This window comes from Salmo trutta, unplaced genomic scaffold (genome assembly GCF_901001165.1).
Source record: "Salmo trutta unplaced genomic scaffold, fSalTru1.1, whole genome shotgun sequence".
Lineage (NCBI taxonomy): Eukaryota > Metazoa > Chordata > Actinopteri > Salmoniformes > Salmonidae > Salmo > Salmo trutta.
In genome coordinates this window covers 143,654-166,803 of record NW_021823154.1, presented here as the reverse complement: position 1 = coordinate 166,803, position 23,150 = coordinate 143,654, and the positions used below count along the sequence as shown (strand labels likewise).

Sequence of the window (23,150 nt, the reverse complement as noted above, 5' to 3'; positions counted from 1 at the left end):
GTATACAGGTGTGGTGTGTGGGGGTAGGTATACAGGTGTGTGTGTGGGGTAGGTATACAGGTGTGTGTGTGGGGTAGGTATACAGGTGTGTGTGTGGTTAGGTATACCAGGTGTGTGTGGGGGTAGGTATACAGGTGGTGTGTGTGGGGGTAGGTATACAGGTGTGTGTGTGGGGGTAGTATACAGGTGTGTGTGTGGGGGTAGGTATACAGGTGTGTGTGTGGGGGAGGTATACAGGTGTGTGTGGGGGGGTAGGTATACAGGTGTGTGTGTGTGGGGGTAGGTATACAGGTGTGTGTGTGGGGGGTAGGTATACAGGTGTGTGGTGTGGGGGGTAGGTATACAGGTGTGTGTGTGGGGGTAGGTATACAGGTGTGTGTGTGGGGGTAGGTATACAGGTGTGTTGTGGGGGTAGGTATACAGGTGGTGTGTGTGTGGGGGTAGGGTATACAGGTGGTGTGTGGGGGTAGGTATACAGGTGTGTGTGGGGGTAGGTATACAGGTGTGTGTGTGGGGGTAGGTATACAGTGTGTGTGTGGGGGTAGGTATACAGGTGTGTGTGTGGGGGTAGGTATACAGGTGTGTGTGGGGTAGGTATACAGGTGTGTGTGTGTGGGGGTAGGTATACAGGTGTGTGTGTGGGGGTAGGTATACAGGTGTGTGTGTGGGGTAGGTATACAGGTGTGTGTGTGGGTAGGTATACAGTGTGTGTGTGTGGGGGTAGGTATACAGGTGTGTGTGTGGGGGTAGGTATACAGGTGTGTGTGTGGGGGTAGGTATACAGGTGTGTGTGTGTGGGTAGGTATACAGGTGTGTGTGGGGGTAGGTATACAGTGTGTGTGTGGGGTAGGTATACAGGTGTGTGTGTGGGGTAGGTATACAGGTGTGTGTGTGTGGGGTAGGTATACAGGTGTTGTGGTGTGGGGGTAGTATACAGGTGTTGTGTGGGGGGGTAGTATACAGGTGTGTGTGGGGGGGTAGGTATACAGGTGTGTGTGTGGGGGTAGGTATACAGGTGTGTGTGTGGGGGGTAGGTATACAGGTGTGTGGTGTGGGGTAGGTATACGAGGGTGTGTGTGTGGGGGTAGGTATACAGTGTGTGTTGTGGGGGTAGGTATACAGGTGTTGTGTGTGGGGGGTAGTATACAGGTGTGTGTGTGTGGGGGTAGGTATACAGGGTGTGTGTGGTGGGGGTAGGTATACCGTGTGTGTGTGGGGGGGTAGGGTATACAGGTGTGTGTGTGGGGTAGTATCCAGGTGTGTGTGTGGGGGTAGTATACAGGTGTGTGTGGTGGGGGTAGGTATACAGGTGTGTGTGTGGGGGTAGGTATACAGTGTGTGTGGTGGGGGTAGGTATACAGTTGTGTGTGTGGGGGGTAGGTATACAGGGGTGTGTGTGTGGGGGTAGGTATACGGTGTGTGGGTGTGGGGGGTAGGTATACAGGTGTGTTGTGTGGGGGTAGTATACAGTGTGTGGGTGTGGGGGTCTGTGTATACAGGTGTGTGTGTGGGGGTAGGTATACAGGTGTGTGGGGGGGGGTAGGTATACAGGTGTGTGTGGGGGTAGGTATACAGTGTGTGTGTGGTAGGTAGTTATACAGGTGTGTGTGTGGGGTAGGTATACAGGTGTGTGTGTGGGGGTAGGTATACAGGTGTGTGTGTGGGGGTAGGTATACAGGTGTGTGTGTGGGGGGTAGGTATACAGGTGTGTGTGTGTGGGGGGTAGGTATACAGGTTGTGTGTGTGGGGGTAGGTTATACAGGTGTGTGTGTGTGGGGGTAGGTATACAGGTGTGTGTGTGGGGGTAGGTATACAGGTGTGTGTGTGGGGTAGGTATACAGGTGTGTGTGTGTGGGGTAGGTATACAGGTGTGTGTGGGGGGTAGGTATACAGGTGTGTGTGTGTGTGGGGGTAGGTATACAGGTGTGTGTGTGTGGGGGTAGGTATACAGGTGTGTGTGTGGGGTGGGGGTAGGTATACAGGTGTGTGTGTGTGTGGGGGTAGGTATACAGGTGTGTGTGTGGGGTAGGTATACAGGTGGTGTGTGTGGGGTAGGTATACAGGTGTGTGTGTGGGGGTAGGTATACAGGTTGTGTGTGGGGGTAGGTATACAGGTGTGTGTGGGGGGGTAGGTACAGGTGTGTGTGTGGGGGTAGGTATACAGGTGTGTGTGTGGGGGTAGGTATACAGGTGTGTGTGGGGTAGGTATACAGTGTGTTGTGGGGTAGTATACAGTGTGTGTGTGTGGGGGTAGGTATACAGGTGTGTGTGTGGGGGTAGGTATACAGGTGTGTGTGTGGGGGTAGGTATACAGGTGTGTGTGTGGGGGTAGGTATACAGGTGTGTGTGGGGTAGGTATACAGGTGTGTGTGGGGGTAGGTATACAGGTGTGTGTGGGGGGGTAGGTATACAGGTGGGTGTGGGGGTAGGTATACAGTGTGTGTGTGGGTGGGTATACAGTGTGTGTGTGGGGGTAGGATATAGTGTGTGTGGGGGTAGGTATACAGGTGTGTGTGTGGGGGTAGGTATACAGGTGTGTGTGTGTGTGGGGTAGGTATACAGGTGTGTGTGTGTGTGGGGGTAGGTATACAGGTGTGGTGTGTGGGTAGGTATACAGGTGTGTGTGGGGGTAGGTATACAGGTGTGTGTGGGGTAGGTATACAGGTGTGTGTGTGGGGGGTGGTATACAGGTGTGTGTGTGTGGGGGTAGGTATACAGGTGTGTGTGTGGGGGTAGGTATACAGGTGTGTGTGGGGGTAGGTATACAGGTGTGTGTGTGTGGGGGTAGGTATACAGGTGTGTGTGTGTGGGGGTAGGTATACAGGTGTGTGTGGGGGTAGGTATACAGGTGTGTGTGTGGGGTATACAGGTGTGTGTGTGGGGGTAGGTATACAGGTGTGTGTGTGGGTAGGTATACAGGTGTGTGTGTGGGGTAGGTATACAGGTGTGTGTGTGGGTAGGTATACAGTGTGTGTGGGGGGTAGGTATACAGGTGTGTGTGTGGGGGTAGGTATACAGGTGTGTGTGTGGGTAGGTATACAGGTGTGTGTGTGGGGGGTAGGTATACAGGTGTGTGTGTGGGGGGTAGGTATACAGGTGTGTGTGTGGGGGTAGGTATACAGGTGTGTGTGTGTGGGGGTAGGTATACAGGTGTGTGTGTGGGGGTAGGTATACAGGTGTGTGTGTGGGGGTAGGTATACAGGTGTGTGTGTGTGGGTAGGTATACAGGTGTGTGTGTGTGGGGGTAGGTATACAGGTGTGTGTGTGTGGGGGTAGGTATACAGGTGGTGTGTGTGGGGGTAGGTATACAGGTGTGTGTGGTGGGTAGGTTACCGGTGTGTGGTGGGTAGGTATACAGGGTGTGGTGTGTGGGGGTAGGTATACAGGTGTGTGTGTGTGGGGGTAGGTATACAGGTGTGTGTGTGGGGGTAGGTATAACAGGTTGTGTGTGTGGGGGTAGGTTACAGGTGTGTGTGTGTGGGGGTAGGTATACAGGTGTGTGTGTGGGGGTAGGTATACAGGTGTGTGTGTGGGGGTAGGTATACAGGTGTGTTGTGGGGGGGTAGGTATACAGGTGTGTGTGGGGTAGGTATACAGGTGTGTGTGTGGGGGTAGGTATACAGGTGTGTGTGTGGGGGTAGGTATACAGGTGTGTGTGTGGGGGTAGGTATACAGGTGTGTGTGTGGGGGTAGGGTATACAGGTGTGTGTGTGGGGGTAGGTATACAGGTGTGGTGTGTGGGGTAGGTATACAGGTGTGTGTGGTGGGGGTAGGTATACAGGTGTGTGTGTGGGGGTAGGTATACAGGTGTGTGTGTGTGGGGGTAGGTATACAGGTGTGTGTGTGTGGGGGTAGGTATACAGGTGTGTGTGTGGGGGTAGGTATACAGGTGTGTGTGTGTGGGGTAGGTATACAGGTGTGGTGTGTGGGGGTAGGTATCCAGGTGTGTGTGTGTGGGGGTAGGTTATACAGGCTGTGTGTGTGGGGTAGGTATACAGGTGTGTGTGTGTGGGGGTAGGTATACAGGTGTGTGGTGTGTGGGGGTAGGTATACAGGTGTGTGTGTGTGGGGGTAGGTATACAGGTGTGTGTGTGTGGGGTTAGGTATATACAGGTGGTGTGTGTGGGGGTAGGTATACAGGTGTGTGTGTGGGGGTAGGTATACAGGTGTGTGTGTGGGGGTAGGTATACAGGTGTGTGTGTGGGGCTGTAGGTATACAGGTGTGTGTGTGGGGGTAGGTATACAGGGTGTGTGGGGGGTTAGGTATACAGGTGTGTGGGTGTGGGGGTAGGTATACAGGTGTGTGTGTGGGGGTAGGTATACAGGTGTGTGTGTGGGGGTAGGTATACAGGTGTGTGTGTGGGGGTAGGTATACAGGTGTGTGTGTGTGGGGTAGGTATACAGGTGGTGTGTGGGGTAGGTATAACAGGTGTGTGTGTGGGGGTAGGTATACAGGTGTGTGTGTGGGGGTAGGTATACAGGTGTGTGTGTGGGGGTAGGTATACAGGTGGGTGTGTGGGGGTAGGTATACAGGTGTGTGTGAGGTGGGGTAGGTTATACAGGTGTGTGTGTGGGGGTAGGTATACAGGTGTGTGTGTGGGGGTAGGTATACAGGTGTGTGTGGGGGGTAGGTATACAGGTGTGTGTGTGGGGTAGGTATACAGGGGTGTGTGTGTGGGGGTAGGTATACAGGTGTGTGTGTGGGGGTAGGTATACAGGTGTGGTGTGTGGGGGGTAGGTATACAGGTGTGTGTGTGGGGGTAGGTATACAGGTGTGTGTGTGGGTAGGTATACAGGTGTGTGTGTGGGGGTAGGTATACAGGTGTGTGTGTGGGGGTAGGTATACAGGTGTGTGTGTGGGGGTAGGTATACAGGTGTGTGTGTGGGGGTAGGTATACAGGTGTGTGTGGGGGGTAGGTATACAGGTGTGGTGTGGGGGGTTAGTATACAGGTGTGTGTGTGGGGTAGGTATACAGGTGTGTGTTGTGGGGGGTAGGTATACAGGTGTGTGTGTGGGGGTAGGTATACAGGTGTGTGTGTGTGTGGGGGTAGGTATACAGGGTGTGTGTGTGGGGGGTAGGTATACAGGTGATGTGTGTGGGGGGGGTAGGTATACAGGTGTGTGTTGTGGGGGGGTAGGTATACAGGTGTGTGTGTGGGGGGTAGGTATACAGGTGTGTGGTGTGGGGTGGTAGGTATACAGGTGTGTGTGTGGGGGGGTAGGTATACAGGTGTGTGTGTGGGGGGGTAGGTATACAGGTGTGTGTGTGGGGGTAGGTATACAGGTGTGTGTGTGTGGGGGTAGGTATACAGGGTGTGTGTGTGGGGGTAGGTATACAGGTGTGTGTGTGTGGTAGGTATACAGGTGTGTGTGTGGGGGTAGGTATACAGGTGTGTGTGTGGGGTGTAGGTATACAGGTGTGTGTGTGGGGGTAGGTATACAGGTGTGTGTGTGGGGGTAGGTATACAGGTGTGTGTGTGTGGGGGTAGGTATACAGGTGTGTGTGTGTGGGGGTAGGTATACAGGTGTGTGTGTGTGGGGGTAGGTATACAGTGTGTGTGTGTGGGGGTAGGTATACAGGTGTGTGTGTGTGGGGTAGGTATACAGGTGTGGTGTGTGGGGGTAGGTATACAGGTGTGTGTGTGGGGGTAGGTATACAGGTGTGTGTGTGGGGGGTAGGTATACAGGTGTGTGTGTGGGGGGTAGGTATACAGGTGTGTGTGTGGGGGTAGGTATACAGGTGTGTGTGTGGGGGTAGGTATACAGGTGTGTGTGTGGGGGTAGGTATACAGGTGTGTGTGTGGGGGTAGGTATACAGGTGTGTGTGTGGGGGTAGGTATACAGGTGTGTGTGTGGGGGTAGGTATACAGGTGTGTGTGTGGGGTAGGTTATACAGGTGTGTGTGTGGGGGTAGGTATACAGGTGTGTGTGGGGGTAGGTATACAGGGTGTGTGTGTGGGGGTAGGTATACAGGTGTGTGTGTGTGTGGGGGTAGGTATACAGGTGTGTGTGTGGGGGGGTAGGTATACAGGTGTGTGTGTGGGGGGGTAGGTATACAGGTGTGTGTGTGGGGGGGTAGGTATACAGGTGTGTGTGTGGGGGGGTAGGTATACAGGTGTGTGTGTGGGGGGTAGGTATACAGGTGTGTGTGTGTGGGGGTAGGTATACAGGTGTGTGTGTGTGGGGTGGTAGGTATACAGGTGGTGTGTGGGGCGTAGGTATACAGGGCTAGTGGTGGGGGTAGGTATACAGGTGTGTGTGTGGGGGTAGGTATACAGGTGTGTGTGTGGGGTAGGTATACAGGTGTGTGTGTGGGGGGTAGGTATACAGGTGTGTGTGTGTGGGGGTAGGTATACAGGTGTGTGTGTGTGGGGGTAGGTATACAGGTGTGTGTGTGTGGGGGTAGGTATACAGGTGTGTGTGTGTGTGGGGTAGGTATACAGGTGTGTGTGTGTGGGGGGTAGGTATACAGGTGTGTGTGTGTGGGGGTAGGTATACAGGTGTGTGTGTGTGGGGGTAGGTATACAGGTGTGTGTGTGTGGGGGTAGGTATACAGGTGTGTGTGTGGGGGTAGGTATACAGGTGTGTGTGTGGGGGTAGGTATACAGGTGTGTGTGTGGGGGTAGGTATACAGGTGTGTGTGTGGGGGTAGGTATACAGGTGTGTGTGTGGGGGGTAGGTATACAGGTGTGTGTGTGGGGGTAGGTATACAGGTGTGTGTGGGGGGTAGGTATACAGGTGTGTGTGTGGGGGTAGGTATACAGGTGTGTGTGTGTGGGGGTAGGTATACAGGGTGTGTGTGTGGGGGTAGGTATACAGGTGTGTGTTTGTGGGGGTAGGTATACAGGTGTGTGTGTGGGGGTAGGTATACAGGTGTGTGTGTGGGGTAGGTATACAGGTGTGTGTGTGGGGGTAGGTATATAGGTGTGTGTGTGGGGGTAGGTATACAGGTGTGTGTGTGGGGGTAGGTATACAGGTGTGTGTGTGGGGGTAGGTATACAGGTGTGTGTGTGGGGGTAGGTATACAGGTGTGTGTGTGGGGTAGGTATACAGGTGTGTGTGTGGGTAGGTATACAGGTGTGTGTGTGGGTAGGTATACAGGTGTGTGTGTGGAGGTAGGTATACAGGTGTGTGTGTGGGGTAGGTATACAGGTGTGTGTGTGGGGGTAGGTATACAGGTGTGTGTGTGGGTAGGTATACAGGTGTGTGTGTGGGGTAGGTATACAGGTGTGTGTGTGGGGGTAGGTATACAGGTGTGTGTGGGGGTAGGTATACAGGTGTGTGTGTGGTGGGTAGGTATACAGGTGTGTGTGGGGGTAGGTATACAGGTGTGTGTGGGGGTAGGTATACAGGTGTGTGTGTGGGGGTAGGTATACAGGTGTGTGTGTGGGGGTAGGTATACAGGTGTGTGTGTGGGGGTAGGTATACAGGTGTGTGTGTGTGGGGGTAGGTATATAGGTGTGTGTGTGGGGGTAGGTATACAGGTGTGTGTGTGGGGGTAGGTATACAGGTGTGTGTGTGTGGGGGTAGGTATACAGGTGTGTTACCTTCCAGACCCTTCTGGTCTATGACGGAGTGAGCAGCTTTTGCTACAGCGCTCTGCAGGGTCTCACTGCCCACCTGGTTCAGCCTCCTGGAAGTCAGAGCTCTCTTCTGCTTGTTGGTCCCAAACGCCTCGATCAGAGAGTCCACCTGGAGAGGGAGGGATTACTTATTCATTCTGATGATGTGATCAAATGCAGATTATAATGTAGCCCGCAGTGGATTTAGTAAAACAACAACACTAAAAAACGTGTTAAACCTGACAGGAAGTATTGTGGAAACTCTAATCGCTGGACTAGAGACTAAAATGGAGGGGAGATGTTCAAGGCTGATACAACTCTAGAACGCTCCAGGTTCTATTTTTAACAGAAATTAATGAAGGTACCTTTTCCCTGTATGTTAGATCTGTGTTCTGGGACGCGTCAATCTCTGTAGACGACTCCCCTGGGGAAACAGACATGTTATTATCTCTGTAGACGACTCCCCTGGGAAACAGACAACATGTTATTATCTGTGTAGACGACTCCCCTGGGAAACAGACATGTTATTATCTCTGTAGACGACTCCCCTGGGAAACAGACATGTTATTATCTCTGTAGACGACTCCCCTGGGAAACAGACATGTTATTATCTCTGTAGACGACTCCCCTGGGAAACAGACATGTTATTATCTCTGTAGACGACTCCCCTGGGGAACAGACAACATGTTATTATCTCTGTAGACGACTCCCCTGGGAAACAGACATGTTATTATCTCTGTAGACGTCTCCCCTGGGGAAACAGACAACATGTTATTATCTCTGTAGACGACTCCCCTGGGGAAACAGACAACATGTTATTATCTCTGTAGACGACTCCCCTGGGGAAACAGACAACATGTTATTATCTCTGTAGACGACTCCCCTGGGGAAACAGACAACATGTTATTATCTCTGTAGACGACTCCCCTGGGAAACAGACGACATGTTATTATCTCTGTAGACGACTCCCCTGGGAAACAGACGACATGTTATTATCTCTGTAGACGACTCCCCTGGGAAACAGACATGTTATTATCTCTGTAGACGACTCCCCTGGGGAAACAGACAACATGTTATTATCTCTGTAGACGTCTCCCCTGGGAAACAGACATGTTATTATCTCTGTAGACGTCTCCCCTGGGGAAACAGACATGTTATTATCTCTGTAGACGTCTCCCCTGGGGAAACAGACATGTTATTATCTCTGTAGACGTCTCCCCTGGGGAAACAGACATGTTATTATCTCTGTAGACGTCTCCCCTGGGGAAACAGACATGTTATTATCTCTGTAGACGTCTCCCCTGGGGAAACAGACATGTTATTATCTCTGTAGACGTCTCCCCTGGGGAAACAGACATGTTATTATCTCTGTAGACGTCTCCCCTGGGGAAACAGACATGTTATTATCTCTGTAGACGTCTCCCCTGGGGAAACAGACATGTTATTATCTCTGTAGACGTCTCCCCTGGGGAAACAGACATGTTATTATCTTTGTAGACGTCTCCCCTGGGGAAACAGACATGTTATTATCTTTGTAGACGTCTCCCCTGGGGAAACAGACATGTTATTATCTCTGTAGACGTCTCCCCTGGGAAACAGACATGTTATTATCTCTGTAGACGACTCCCCTGGGAAACAGACAATATGTCAGTCAGAGCGACGACGTTCCAGTTCAACACATAACTGCACTGTAGGTTAAGGGCTCGTCAGTCAGCATTTGACGTTAAGGTCTAGCTACACCGGTCGTATTGGGCGCATGTGACAAAAATACACATTTGATTTGATTTTGTACAGCCATTCGTCCAGCCTGTTTTTAAAAAACAGAAGAAGTTGATGACCCAATCCCACATCAACCTCTAGGTCCTTGTGGAGATCTGAGATTTGATTTGTATAGGTCAGTGTTGCTCAACTCCGGGTCCTCCAGTCAGCCCAACTCCAGTCCCCCCAACAGCCCAACTCCAGTCCTCCTGTCCCCCCAACTCCAGTCCCCCCAACAGCCCAACTCCAGTCCTCCAGTACGCCCAACTCCAGTCCTCCAGTCCCCCCAACAGCCCAACTCCAGTCCCCCCAACAGCCCAACTCCAGTCCCCCCAACAGCCCAACTCCAGTCCCAGGTAAAACTCACCTGATTGAACCCATTGAAAGGCCAGTTATAGGTAATATGGTGAAACCTCCACCTAGCCAATCAGAGGGCTGGTAAATCCTCTCAGATCTCTACCAGTGTGTAGGGCTTAGTGGTTGATTTGGGACTGCGTCGATGCCTTGTGGAGAGTAGTCCTCCCGTATCCTTACGACCCTGCTACACTACAGCCGTCGGCCATCGAGGAAACGTTTCCTTTTGATTATCAACGAGAGCTGCTCTACTCTCCCGCGTCACGTCCAATGGCAGCGTCCAATGGCAGCGTCCAATGGCAGCGTCCAAAGGTCAAGAGTCGCAGAGGTTCAATTCTCGACGTCTGACCCATTCTATCTTCTGAATTTAAATTATAACAAATCAAATTGGTTTCTGGTGTAGCAGGTAGAACGTTTACATTGACACCACGCTGAAGGGTTTATCTGGGGATGATGGACTGCAGGTAGAACGTTTACATTGACACCACGCTGAAGGGTTTATCTGTACCTGGGGGATGATGGACTGCAGGTAGAACGTTTACATTGACACCACGCTGAAGGGTTTATCTGGGGATGATGGACTGCAGGTAGAACGTTTACATTGACACCACGCTGAAGGGTTTATCTGTACCTGGGATGGATGGACTGCAGGTAGAACGTTTACATTGACACCACGCTGAAGGGTTTATCTGGGGATGATGGACTGCAGGTAGAACGTTTACATTGACACCACGCTGAAGGGTTTATCTGTACCTGGGGGATGATGGACTGCAGGTAGAACGTTTACATTGACACCACGCTGAAGGGTTTATCTGGGGATGATGGACTGCAGGTAGAACGTTTACATTGACACCACGCTGAAGGGTTTATCTGTACCTGGGGGATGATGGACTGCAGGTAGAACGTTTACATTGACACCACGCTGAAGGGTTTATCTGTACCTGGGGGATGATGGACTGCAGGTAGAACGTTTACATTGACACCACCACGCTGAAGGGTTTATCTGTACCTGGGGGATGATGGACTGCAGGTAGAACGTTTACATTGACACCACGCTGAAGGGTTTATCTGTACCTGGGGGATGATGGACTGCAGGTAGAACGTTTACATTGACACCACGCTGAAGGGTTTATCTGTACCTGGGGGATGATGGACTGCAGGTAGAACGTTTACATTGACACCACGCTGAAGGGTTTATCTGGGGATGATGGACTGCAGGTAGAATGTTTACATTGACACCACGCTGAAGGGTTTATCTGTACCTGGGGGATGATGGACTGCAGGTAGAACGTTTACATTGACACCACGCTGAAGGGTTTATCTGGGGATGATGGACTGCAGGTAGAATGTTTACATTGACACCACGCTGAAGGGTTTATCTGTACCTGGGATGGATGGACTGCAGGTAGAACGTTTACATTGACACCACGCTGAAGGGTTTATCTGTACCTGGGGGATGATGGACTGCAGGTAGAACGTTTACATTGACACCACGCTGAAGGGTTTATCTGTACCTGGGATGATCGGCTGCATGTTGAAGAGTTGAGCTCTGTGCACCTCCATCTTCATGGTCTCCTTGTTCAGCACACCCACATAATACCTGGAATATAATAACACAGCTGAGGTTATAATAACACAGCTGAGGATATAATAACACAGCTGAGGGTATAATAACACAGCTGGAATATAATAACACAGCTGAGGGTATAATAATACAGCTGAGGATATATTAACACAGCTGAAGATATACTAACACAGCTGAGGATATAATAACACAGCTGAGGATATAATAACACAGCTGGAATATAATAACACAGCTGGAATATAATAACACAGCTGGAATATAATAACACAGCTGAGGGTATAATAACACAGCTGGAATATAATAACACAGCTGGAATATAATAACACAGCTGGAATATAATAACACAGCTGGAGTATAATAACACAGCTGGAATATAATAACACAGCTGAGGGTATAATAACACAGCTGGAATATAATAACACAGCTGAGGATATATTAACACAGCTGAGGGTATAATAACACAGCTGAGGGTATAATAACACAGCTGAGGATATAATAACACAGCTGAGGATATAATACCTGGAATATAATATCACAGCTGAGGATATAATACCACAGCTGAGGATATAATACCACAGCTGAGGATATAATACCACAGCTGAGGATATAATACCACAGCTGGAATATAATAACACAGCTGGAATATAATAACACAGCTGGAATATAATAACACAGCTGAGGATATAATAACACAGCCGAGGGTATAATAACACAGCTGAGGATACAATAACACAGCTGAGGACATAATAACACAGCTGAGGATATAATAACACAGCTGAGGACATAATAACACAGCTGAGGACATAATAACACAGCTGAGGACATAATAACACAGCTGAGGGTATAATAACACAGCTGAGGATATAATAACACAGCTGAGGATATAATAACACAGCTGAGGACATAATAACACAGCTGAGGATATAATAACACAGCTGAGGATATAATAACACAGCTGGAATATAATAACACAGCTGAGGATATAATAACACAGCTGAGGATATAATAACACAGCTGGAATATAATAACACAGCTGAGGATATAATAACACAGCTGAGGATATAATAACACAGCTGGAATATAATAACACAGCTGGAATATAATAACACAGCTGGGGATATAATAACACATGGCCACCCTGCCACTGTTTTGGTAAACAGCTGAGGCCATAATAACACATGGCCACCCTGCCACTGTTTTGGTAAACAGCTGAGGACATAATAACACATGGTCACCCTGCCACTGTTTTGGTAAACAGCTGAGGCCATAATAACACATGGCCACCCTGCCACTGTTTTGGTAAACAGCTGAGGACATAATAACACATGGTCACCCTGCCACTGTTTTGGTAAACAGCTGAGGCCATAATAACACATGGCCACCCTGCCACTGTTTTGGTAAACAGCTGAGGACATAATAACACATGGCCACCCTGCCACTGTTTTGGTAAACAGTTGAGGACATAATAACACATGGCCACCCTGCCACTGTTTTGGTAAACAGCTGAGGACATAATACTTGTAAACAAAAACTTACTTGCAAAGGTTGTTGCATTTTAGGGATTCTGTTCCAAAGTTATTCCCAACATAGGAGAGTCTTTGTGATTCTGCAACCTGACACAGACAGAAGACCATGTTAGAGAGAAGTAGCCTAAAACACAGACAGAAGGAATGGTGTTTTACCCAAAGTGTCCAATATTTATCAACTCAGTGTTTTTTGGGTATAGATCCAAAACGGATCCAAGATCAGTGTTCTAGAGGACAACGTCACCCTATATGGTCTCACCAGCATGCGTCGGGTCTTCTTCCTGGGGTTGGTCTCGTCCACGTTCTTATAGAAGCTGAAGTTCAGCTGCTCTGTGTTCCTCAGGTTGCCGTTAGAGAACTGAACTGTTGAAGAGAAGGGGATTGATGATTGACACAACGCTGTTCCAACGACCACAGCTCTGCCTTCAATACCATAGTGTCCTCTATGCTCACCACAAAACTCACAGCTCTGCCTTCAATACCATAGTGTCCTCTATGCTCACCACAAAACTCACAGCTCTGCCTTCAATACCTCCAGGTGGTGAAGGTAGGCAACATTACCTCCTCTACACCGATTCTTAACACCGGGGCCCCACAAGGGCGCGTCCTCAGTCCCCTCCTGAAGTCCCTGTACACCCACGACTGCGTGGCCTCAAACAGTTCCAACTCCACCATCAAGTTCGCTGACGACACGACAGTAGTAGGCCCGGTTACCACCAACGACGAGACAGCCTACAGGGAAGAGGTAGGCACTCTGACGGCGTGGTGCCAGGTAAACAACCTCTCCCCTCAACGTCAACAAAACAAAAAGAGCTGAATGTGGACTTCAGAAGGAACCAGGCTGAGCACGCCCCCCCCCTCCCACAATCCTCATCAACTGGGTTGCCTTGGAGACTGTACAAAAAACGTCAAGTTCCTCGAGATGCACATCTCAGAAGAGCTTTAACAGTCAAACCACACGGACACCGTGGTGAAGGAACAACAGGGACTCTTCAACCTCAGGATTGCTGAAGAAATTCAACCTGTCTCCGAGGACCCTCTCAGTGTTCTACAGTAGCACCATCGAGAGCCTGCTGTCGGGCTGCATCACAGCCTGGTACGGCAACTCCGCTGCCCCCCCCCCCCCCCCTTATCCCGGACTTCCTACCACCCTGCTGATCCCCTTAAGGACATTTAACCCCCCTCCCCCAAACGTCAATTTTACCCTGCCAACACCCCAATGGACATTCATCATGCTGAAACCACCAGTAGTTTAGCTACCTATCCCCCCCCTATCCCTGGTCAAAAGGTAGGGAACGATATAGTGAACATACCATGGTCAAAAGTCGTACACTAGCTGTATAGAAATAGGGTGCCACCACCTGGTCAAACAATAGAACACTATATATGGAACATAATGTATGGTAGCCAGCAGATCCGACCAGACTGCTTTTACAGCTGCACAACAAATTAGCTGATTGGCTTACACTGCCATTCCAGAAAATGGCTGCAGTGGCTTCTGCTACCTATAGCATGGGGACGAAGCGGCAGTTGTCCATAAAAACTAGCAGTCGTTCAATCTTCTCTACTGTAACAGTTGGGGATTATAGAGTACCACAGTATGAGTCATAATACCCATAAAACCTAGTGGTCAAAACAGGGAAATGGTTCCAATCGTTTTTTCCACCATTCATTTTTAATATATTTGCTTGTATGTAAAATGCTAATGTGGCTATCATGAAGAACTACAAATACCATGATGACCTGGACGAGACTGACGAATCAAGGCAAAGCTAAGAATCTCTGGATTAACGATCTAATGTTAGCTAAATGTAGTAATAAAAAAATAAAAAAACATTTTCTTTACATTTACAATTCTGCTAATAACTGTCTTGTGCAAGTTTTAAATTGACACAATACCTGTTAGCAAAAGTGTCAGCTAGAGATGAGGTGCAGGAGCATGCTGGGATTTGTAGTCTTGCATGATGTCTAATTTGGTTTTAATTAGCGTTTTAGAATAAGAGTAAATAGAGCCGAATATATTGATAAAAGTCACCTTGTCAGAGAGAGATTGACACGGTTATCAAAACGTCACGCCAGGGTAAGCCTACACAAAACACAACATCCTTAATTTTAAAAGTGTTTCTAAAATTCCCTATGAAGGGGGGTGGGAAGAATGTTGGAAAAACGATTGGAATCATTTCCTTGTTTAACCGCTAGGTTTTATGGGTATGATGACACCACTGTGGGTCTCTATAAGAACATTTGGAGTACAACTCATTTCTCATCCCTGGATAAGAGGTATGTTTACCGAGCCATATCTCTCACAGCCTCTGTTGGGTCTTAATCTATACAGGACTGCTGTCTGACCCGAGCGTAGCAGTTAGCAAATGGGTCGGCTCTGCTGGCTAACTATGGTTGATGGTGCAAGTTAAATCAATATAGTTTGTTACCGTTTAGTCTCCCCCAAAAAAATAATATCACCCGGCTAACGTTAATTGAATGTTTGCTAACTAACTTAGCCAATGTCGTCTCTGTGTGCAGTTCGAAGGAAGTTACTAACTAGCGTTAGCGCAATGACTGGAAGTCTATGGTAACTGCTAGCACGGTAGTAGATTCCACAGACTTCCAGTCATTAAGCTAGTTAGCATTGTGTCGTGAAACTACCTCTGAACTTCCTTCATACTGTATGCAGAGACATAAAAATGTTATCCATTAGTTAATTTGACTCTGTGGACAGTAGATAAAAGGACTTCAATGACAAAATCCCGAAGTATACATTTAACATTACTGCGCTACCATGAGAGCACCCACGTGTACTACGGAACAGGGTGGACTTCAGTCTTGTCAATGCTTGGGGGACGTTTAAACTGCAATCGTGTAATTAAACATGTATTTAAAAAAATATATATATATATATAATTAACCTGTGACATAAATAGTATATTTACCAATAACAGCTTTATCGTCTTCTCTCTCCTCTTCACAACAAACCAATGTGCAGTTGACGTCCATGTTTGTTGTCGGTCGGGGACCTATATAAAAAAACAATCGGAGAGATATTCACCCCCAGCAAACTGCAGCGCCATCCAACGGCGAGGAGTGGTACTGCAACTGGTTAACACGGTGAGGACATAGGAGTGTAGCGCCACCTACAGAGTCTGGAGGAGGAGGAGAAACTCATCCAGCTCCAGCCATCGCCCACCCAGGAGAAGACCCTCTTTGGTAACAAAACTACATTTAGATTCATTTAAAGTAGCTACATGGAGTCTTAGCTGTTTAGCTGGTGTTGTGTCTGTCCTTGGGGTGGGTTCAACCAGTCGGACAAGGGATTGGTATATTGAGTATGTGACTGTGAGCATTTGGAGTAGCCGTAGCGGTCCATGAAGACTGTCTAGCCGTCGGTAGTCCCTCGTTCTGTCCGGTCTAGTGGACTTGATGAACCCCGTTTGTCCACCCATGACCCGGGAGTAGCACCGACAAAAACAAGGTACCGGTAGCTTAACATTAGCAAGCTAGCTAGCTACATTTTAGCTTTATTTACCTTTTTAATATCATCACGTTTTTATTGTTTCCTCGAGTTATATCAATGTTGCATGCTTTCTAGGGGGAAACTTGACAACTGTTAACGTTAGCAAATCTAGCTAGGTAGTCCGCATTAATAACAGTAGCCATTGTAGCCAAACAGAATAATTTCTTCATGTTGTGATGTTTTGTTGTTGGCCTTGGCTGTTATTTTAAACAAAATGTCGGTCACACAACGGGGTCATGCTAGCTAGCTACTTCACCGCCATCGCTGTTGTCTTACTGGGTTTTTATTTTTATTACACAACCTTTCCCAAAGGTTAGCAAGTAGCTAACTAGCTAGCTAACTAAATATCCAGTTGCTGACTTGCTAGTTAGTTAGTTAGCTAGCATAGCTAGTTAGTTAGCAACGATAGTACTCGCCAGACGAGGGCTTGGCTAACCGACGGCAGTGGTTATTTAGTTAGCTAGCTGTCTAGACAAGACTTCTAGACGTCAACAAACTCTACAGTTTCCTTGCTAACAGTTACCTTGCTAACAGTTTCCTTGCTAACAGTTTATTTGCTAACAGTTACCTTGCCAACAGTTACCTTGCCAACAGTTACCTTGCTAACAGTTACCTTGCTAACAGTTACCTTGCTAACAGTTACCTTGCTAACAGTTACCTTGCCAACAGTTTCCTTGCTAACAGTTTCCTTGGCAACAGTTTCCTTGCTTGTACTTGACTAATGTCTTCACATAGACATACTGGCTTTCATTTCACACATTTAACATATTCTCTTCAATATCCTTACTAGTTCTCACTTTCACTTACCGTGAAATAGCCTATGCTATAACTTCCAACGAGACTTCTATTATTTATTTGTTAATACATTGAACTAATGAATTGTGATAGCAAGTGTAGCTACTGCCCTTCTACAAAATATATTATTCAAAGCATCAACCTATAGTCTACTATAATGTCCCCTCCAGTGACAGTCAATTTTAAAGCTTACTTTTTAATCAATCAAAGGTTTTGTCAGGAAGATTACCTCCAGAGGACCTCATTTTCCTCACAAATAATTACACAACAGATTTTTTTTTTACAACCCTGTTCCCTCCCTCCCCCCACCTCTCCTCCCTCCTCTCCCCCATTCCTCCTTCTCTCGCCTCCTTCCCCTTTCTCCCCCCTCCCTTTCCCACCCCTCCCTTTCTCACCCCTCCCTCCCCTTCTCTCTCCTCCTCCCCCTCCTTCCCTGCAGGTCATGGACTTCCCGGGCCACTTCGACCAGGTAATGCAAACAGCTTTATAATTTCTCTCAGTAAATGGAAAAAATGCTCTACAAATAGTGTATTGTTCATAACAATATAATATAAGAATATATTCCATTTGTCAGACGCTTTTATCTGAAGCGAATTACTTTCATGAATTCATGCATTTTACATGTACACGTGGCCGCAGCGGGAATCGAACCCACGACCCGTGCTCTAGCTAGCGACTGAGCCACACATGAGTCATATTATTATTATTATTATTATTATTATTCATATTATCCAGGTCTTCCAGCAGCTGAACTACCAGCGGGTTCACAGCCAGCTGTGTGACTGTGTCATTGTGGTGGGCAGCCGCCATTTTAAAGCCCACCGCTCGGTGCTGGCGGCTTGCAGCACTCACTTCAGAGCCCTGTTTACGGTCGCCCAGGGAGACGCCAGCATGAACATGATACAACTGGACAGCGAGGTGAGGATGATGAAGGTGGTGATGATTAAGATGAGGATCAGTTTATAACAGGGGTGATGAGGAGGATGAGTCTATAACAGGGGTGATGAGGAGGATGAGTCTATAACAGGGGTGATGAGGAGGATGAGTCTATAACAGGGGTGATGAGGAGGATGAGTTTATAACAGGGGTGATGAGGAGGATGAGTTTATAACAGGGGTGATGAGGAGGATCAGTCTATAACAGGGGTGATGAGGAGGATGAGTTTATAACAGGGGCGATGAGGAGGATGAGTCTATAACAGGGGCGATGAGGAGGATGAGTCTATAACAGGGGCGATGAGGAGGATGAGTTTATAACAGGGGTGATGAGGAGGATGAGTTTATAACAGGGGTGATGAGGAGGATGAGTCTATAACAGGGTGATGAGGACGATGAGTTTATAACAGGGGTGATGAGGAGGATGAGTCTACAACAAGGGTGATGAGGAGGATGAGTCTACAACAGGGGTGATGAGGAGGATGAGTTTATAACAGGGGTGATGAGGAGGATGAGTCTATAACAGGGGTGATGAGGAGGATGAGTCTATAACAGGGGTGATGAGGAGGATGAGTTCATAACAGGGGTGATGAGGAGGATTAGTTTATAACAGGGGTGATGAAGAGGATGAGTTTATAACAGGGGTGATGAGGAGGATGAGTTTATAACAGGGGTGATGAGGAGGATGAGTTTATAACAGGGGTGAAGAGGAGGATGAGTCTATAACAGGGGTGAAGAGGAGGATGAGTTCATAACAGGGGTGATGAGGAGGATGAGTTTATAACAGGGGTGATGAGGAGGATGAGTTTATAACAGGGGTGATGAAGAGGATGAGTTTATAACAGGGGTGATGAGGAGGATGAGTTTATAACAGGGGTGATGAAGAGGATGAGTTTATAACAGGGGTGATGAGGAGGATGAGTTTATAACAGGGGTGATGAGGAGGATGAGTCTATAACGGTGATGAGGATGAGTAAACAGGGGTGATGAGTAAACAGGGGTGTGAGGATGATGAGTTTATAACAGGGATGATGAGGATGAGTCTACAACAGGGGTGATGAGGAGGATGAGTCTATAACAGGGATGATGAGGATGATGATGATGTGTGTGTTACTGCAGGTGGTGACAGCGGAGGCGTTTGCTGCCCTGGTGGACATGATGTACACCTCCACCCTGATGCTAGGAGAGAGCAACGTGATGGACGTGCTGCTAGCTGCCTCTCACCTCCACCTGAACGCCGTAGTCAAGGCCTGTAAGCACTACCTGACCACCCGCACCATGCCCATGTCCCCGCCGGCAGACCACCGGGCCACACAACACCGCCAGCACCAACACACCCACGCAGAACAGCAGAGGCACAGGCAGCAGCAGGCAGCCGCCGAGTTAGCCGCTAACGCTAAACTAGCGGCTAACGCTAACCAAGAGGCTAACGCTAACCTAGCGGCTAACGCTGCTACTTCCAGGCTCCAGCGGTCGTTCCTGCTGCAGCAGCTGGGTCTAAGCCTGGTGAGCTCTGCCCTGGGCGGGGTGGAGGAGGATGGGGCCAGGGGTGGTAGCGATGGCGTTAGCATTAGTGGCGTAGTGGAGCATAAAGCTTCCTTCCCCATCCGACGTTTCCACAAGAGAAAACCCTCCCTGAGCTTTAGCCTATCAGAGGACAGGTCCAGGCAGAGGCCCCGCCCCTCCGGACCCCACGGGGATGAGGAAGTGGGACTACTCTCCCCCGACTCCCACAAGACGGGGGAGGAGGCCAGACTGGACGCGACGATCACCGGCCTAGCAGGGGGCGTGTCCCAGGATGACTCCCAGATGCCCAGCCAATCGGACGGCGGACGCTGCGAAGGGGAGGAGCAAGAGATGGCGGAGGAGGAGGGTGTGGGGAAGGAGTCCCTGGATGGAGGGAGTCACCATGGCGATGGGGTGGAGGTGAAGATAACGGAGGAAGAGGAGGAAGTACGGGAGCAACAGGGACAGGTAATGACATTTTACCAGGAAATACTTCATCTGCATCCCAAATGGCTTCTTATTCCCTCTGTAGTGGACTACTGTTGGCCAGGACAAATAGTGCACTACTGTTGACCAGGACCCATAGTGCACTACTGTTGACCAGGACCCATAGTGGACTACTGTTGACCAGGACCCAATAATAGACTACTGTTGACCAGGACCCATAGTGCACTACTGTTGACCAGGCCCATAGTGGACTACTGTTGACCAGGACCCAATAGTGGACTACTGTTGACCAGGACCAATAATAGACTACTGTTGACCAGGCCCATTGGGGACTACTGTTGACCAGGACCCAATAATAGACTACTGTTGACCAGGACCCAATAATAGACTACTGTTGACCAGGGCCAATAATAGACTACTGTTGACCAGGACCAATAATAGACTGTTGACCAGGACCAATAGTGGACTACTGTTGACCAGGACCCAATAGTGGACTACTGTTGACCAGGACCCAATAGTGGACTACTGTTGACCAGGACCCATAGTGCACTACTGTTGACCAGGACCCAATAGTGGACTACTGTTGACCAGGACCCAATAGTGGACTACTGTTGACCAGGACCCAATAGTGGACTACTGTTGACCAGGACCCAATAGTGGACTACTGTTGACCAGGACCCATAATGGACTACTGTTGACCAGGACCCATAGTGGACTACTGTTGACCAGGACCCAATAGTGGACTACTGTTGACCAGGGCCCAATAGTGGACTACTGTTGACCAGGGCCCAATAGTGGACTACTGTTGACCAGGGCCCAATAGTGGACTACTGTTGACCAGGACCCAATAGTGGACTACTGTTGACCAGGACCCAATAGTGGACTACTGTTGACCAGGGCCCAATAGTGGACTACTGTTGACCAGGACCCATAATGGACTACTGTTGACCAGGACCCATAGTGGACTACTGTTGACCAGGACCCAATAGTGGACTACTGTTGACCAGGGCCCAATAGTGGACTACTGTTGACCAGGACCCAATAGTGGACTACTGTTGACCAGGGCCCAATAGTGGACTACTGTTGACCAGGACCCAATAGTGGACTACTGTTGACCAGGACCCATAGTGGACTACTGTTGACCAGGGCTCATTGCTCAGGTTATAGGGTGCCATTTGGGACGAATACTTCTCCATTTAAAGAGTTAGCAATGTATGAAACAACTGTCTAGCCATAATTCATGCTTTACCTTGGTTAAATAAAGGGTTTAAACCCAACCTTGGATAAAGTAATGGGTCATATCCTGTTGTCCTCCTTCATGTCTGTATCTCTCCTCTTCTCCTCCTCTCTCTCTTCTCTCCCCTCCTCTCCTCTTCTCCTCTCTCTCTCTCCTCCTCCTCCTCTCTCCCCTATCTTCTCCTCTCTCCCCTCCTCTCTTCTTCTCCTCTCTCTCTCTTCTCCTCTCCCCTTCTCTCTCCTCTTCCTCTCCCCTCATCTCTCCTCCTCCTCTCTCTCCTCCTATCTTCTCCTCTCTCTCCTTCTCCTCTCCCCTCCTCTCTCTCTCCTCATCTCCTCCTCTCTCCTCTCCTCCAGGTGGTGGTCAAGTGTGAGCCTCTGAGCTCCCCAGAGCCAGCTGATGACATCACCATCCAGGGTAGCGACCAGCTGGGACTTGGAGGAGGAAGAGGAGAGGAGGAGAAGGTAGAGCTGAGCCCACAGAGCAGCGACCGTAGTCTTTCCTCCTCTGACCAACAGTTGCTCCAGCCCAGCTCCCAGCTCCTGCTGAAAGGAGGTCTTGGTAGGGAGAGTGGCGGTGGTTTTGGCTGTAGTAACCATCTTGATGGGAAGTCTGGTTTTAGGATTTCTAGCTTCCTCGGCGCCAAGGTGTTTGGAAGCGGGGGGTCGGGGGTCGATGCCGGGGACGACGACCTCAACACGACAACCGGCGAAGCGATGGCAGCGGCACATCGCTTCCTGCTGAGCCCGGAACACTCTGGGACCAATAGCTCTTCTTCGATGCTCCGTACCGGGTCAGCCAACCACCTGCTGGGTAGCGATGGTCTCGGGGGATTCTCTACAGACGCTGATTCGCTCTTCCTGCGTCCCCTGCATGACGGGCTGGGAAACCCCAGAGGAGGAGGAGGGTTTCCAGACCCGTTCTCTCTGGACTTCCAGCGCTCCAGCCTGGGCCTGCACTCCCTGGCCCGCGCCTCTAGAGGGGGCTCCCTGGGCTTTCCTGGATATCGCCGCATCGCACCTAAAAACGACAACCGAGGAGGAGAAACGGGGGTCGTTCTCCAAGACGCCCTGTCTTCCTCCAGTCTTGGGGAAGGGGGACCCCTGCTTCTGAACGGATCGGGAGGGTACGAGTCAGGCCCACCCACCTCCTCCTCCGCCCCCCACCCACACCCACAGCTGACCCGTGCCTCAGCAGATGTTCTCTCCAAGTGTAAGAAAGCTCTGTCTGAACACAACGTCCTGGTGGTAGAAGGAGCCAGGAAATACGCTTGTAGAATCTGCTGTAAGACTTTCCTCACTCTGACTGACTGTAAGAAACACATCAGAGTTCACACCGGGGAGAAACCTTACGCCTGTCTCAAGTGCGGTAAACGTTTCAGCCAGTCGTCCCACCTGTACAAACACTCCAAGACTACCTGTCTGCGCTGGCAGAACAGCAACATGGCCAACACACTGATGTAGGCTTGTGTAGGTGATAGATGTGATCACTGTAGGGGGGAAGTAAACGGTATCCAGATTTTAATACCTTTATACCATCGTTGTGCCGTACTGGAGCCAAACGGTATTACCGGGCGTTGCGAATTAATGGGAAAATAATAAAAAAATAAAAAATAGCCAAATTAGCGGTATGCTAACAAAGTAGTAGGGAATTCCCATAGTGGATGCTAGCTAAATGCTAACGAGTCAAGCGTTTTCAACCTGTACAAAACACTCCCAAGACCACCTGTCTACGCTGGCAGAACGTCGACATGCCTTACGATCTGTATGTAGGCTGGCCTGGTAGGTCGGGTTGAGTTGGATTGGGAAAATTCCTGGGAAACTTACCGGAAATGTTGTTTTTTTTCCATAAATTCTGTTTGGAGGATCGTATAGTCACTGCTGTAGTGGAGAACCTCTGGTCTACTCATTAGTCACACACTGTAGCTAAAAAA

The 23,150-nt window shown here is 49.2% G+C and overlaps 2 protein-coding genes across 3 annotated transcripts in view; one reads left to right on the top strand and one right to left on the bottom strand.

The window, feature by feature from the left end:
• polr1e (RNA polymerase I subunit E) overlaps positions 1–16,969 on the bottom strand; it is a 23,921-nt gene extending 6,952 nt beyond the window's left edge. The window contains exons 1-7 of one of the 2 annotated variants that reach the window (XM_029748083.1): positions 16,956–16,969; positions 15,717–15,800; positions 13,046–13,149; positions 12,797–12,873; positions 11,190–11,275; positions 7,929–7,987; positions 7,549–7,693 (exon numbers count right to left, since the gene is read on the bottom strand). In XM_029748083.1, coding sequence (XP_029603943.1) covers positions 7,549–7,693; positions 7,929–7,987; positions 11,190–11,275; positions 12,797–12,873; positions 13,046–13,149; positions 15,717–15,780 — 535 coding nt within the window. In that variant the 5' untranslated portion in view covers positions 15,781–15,800; positions 16,956–16,969. Of the gene's footprint in view, positions 1–7,548; positions 7,694–7,928; positions 7,988–11,189; positions 11,276–12,796; positions 12,874–13,045; positions 13,150–15,716; positions 15,801–15,921; positions 15,997–16,955 lie in introns of those variants that run through there. The other variant, XM_029748082.1, reaches the window with a different exon arrangement.
• On the top strand, positions 16,001–23,150 carry LOC115189469 (zinc finger and BTB domain-containing protein 5-like). The gene is made up of 5 exons (XM_029748087.1): positions 16,001–16,255; positions 17,532–17,561; positions 17,828–18,010; positions 19,147–20,001; positions 21,574–23,150. The coding sequence occupies exons 2-5, from the start codon at positions 17,535–17,537 to the stop codon at positions 22,678–22,680; spliced, it is 2,172 nt and encodes a 723-aa protein (XP_029603947.1). The 5' UTR covers positions 16,001–16,255; positions 17,532–17,534; the 3' UTR covers positions 22,681–23,150.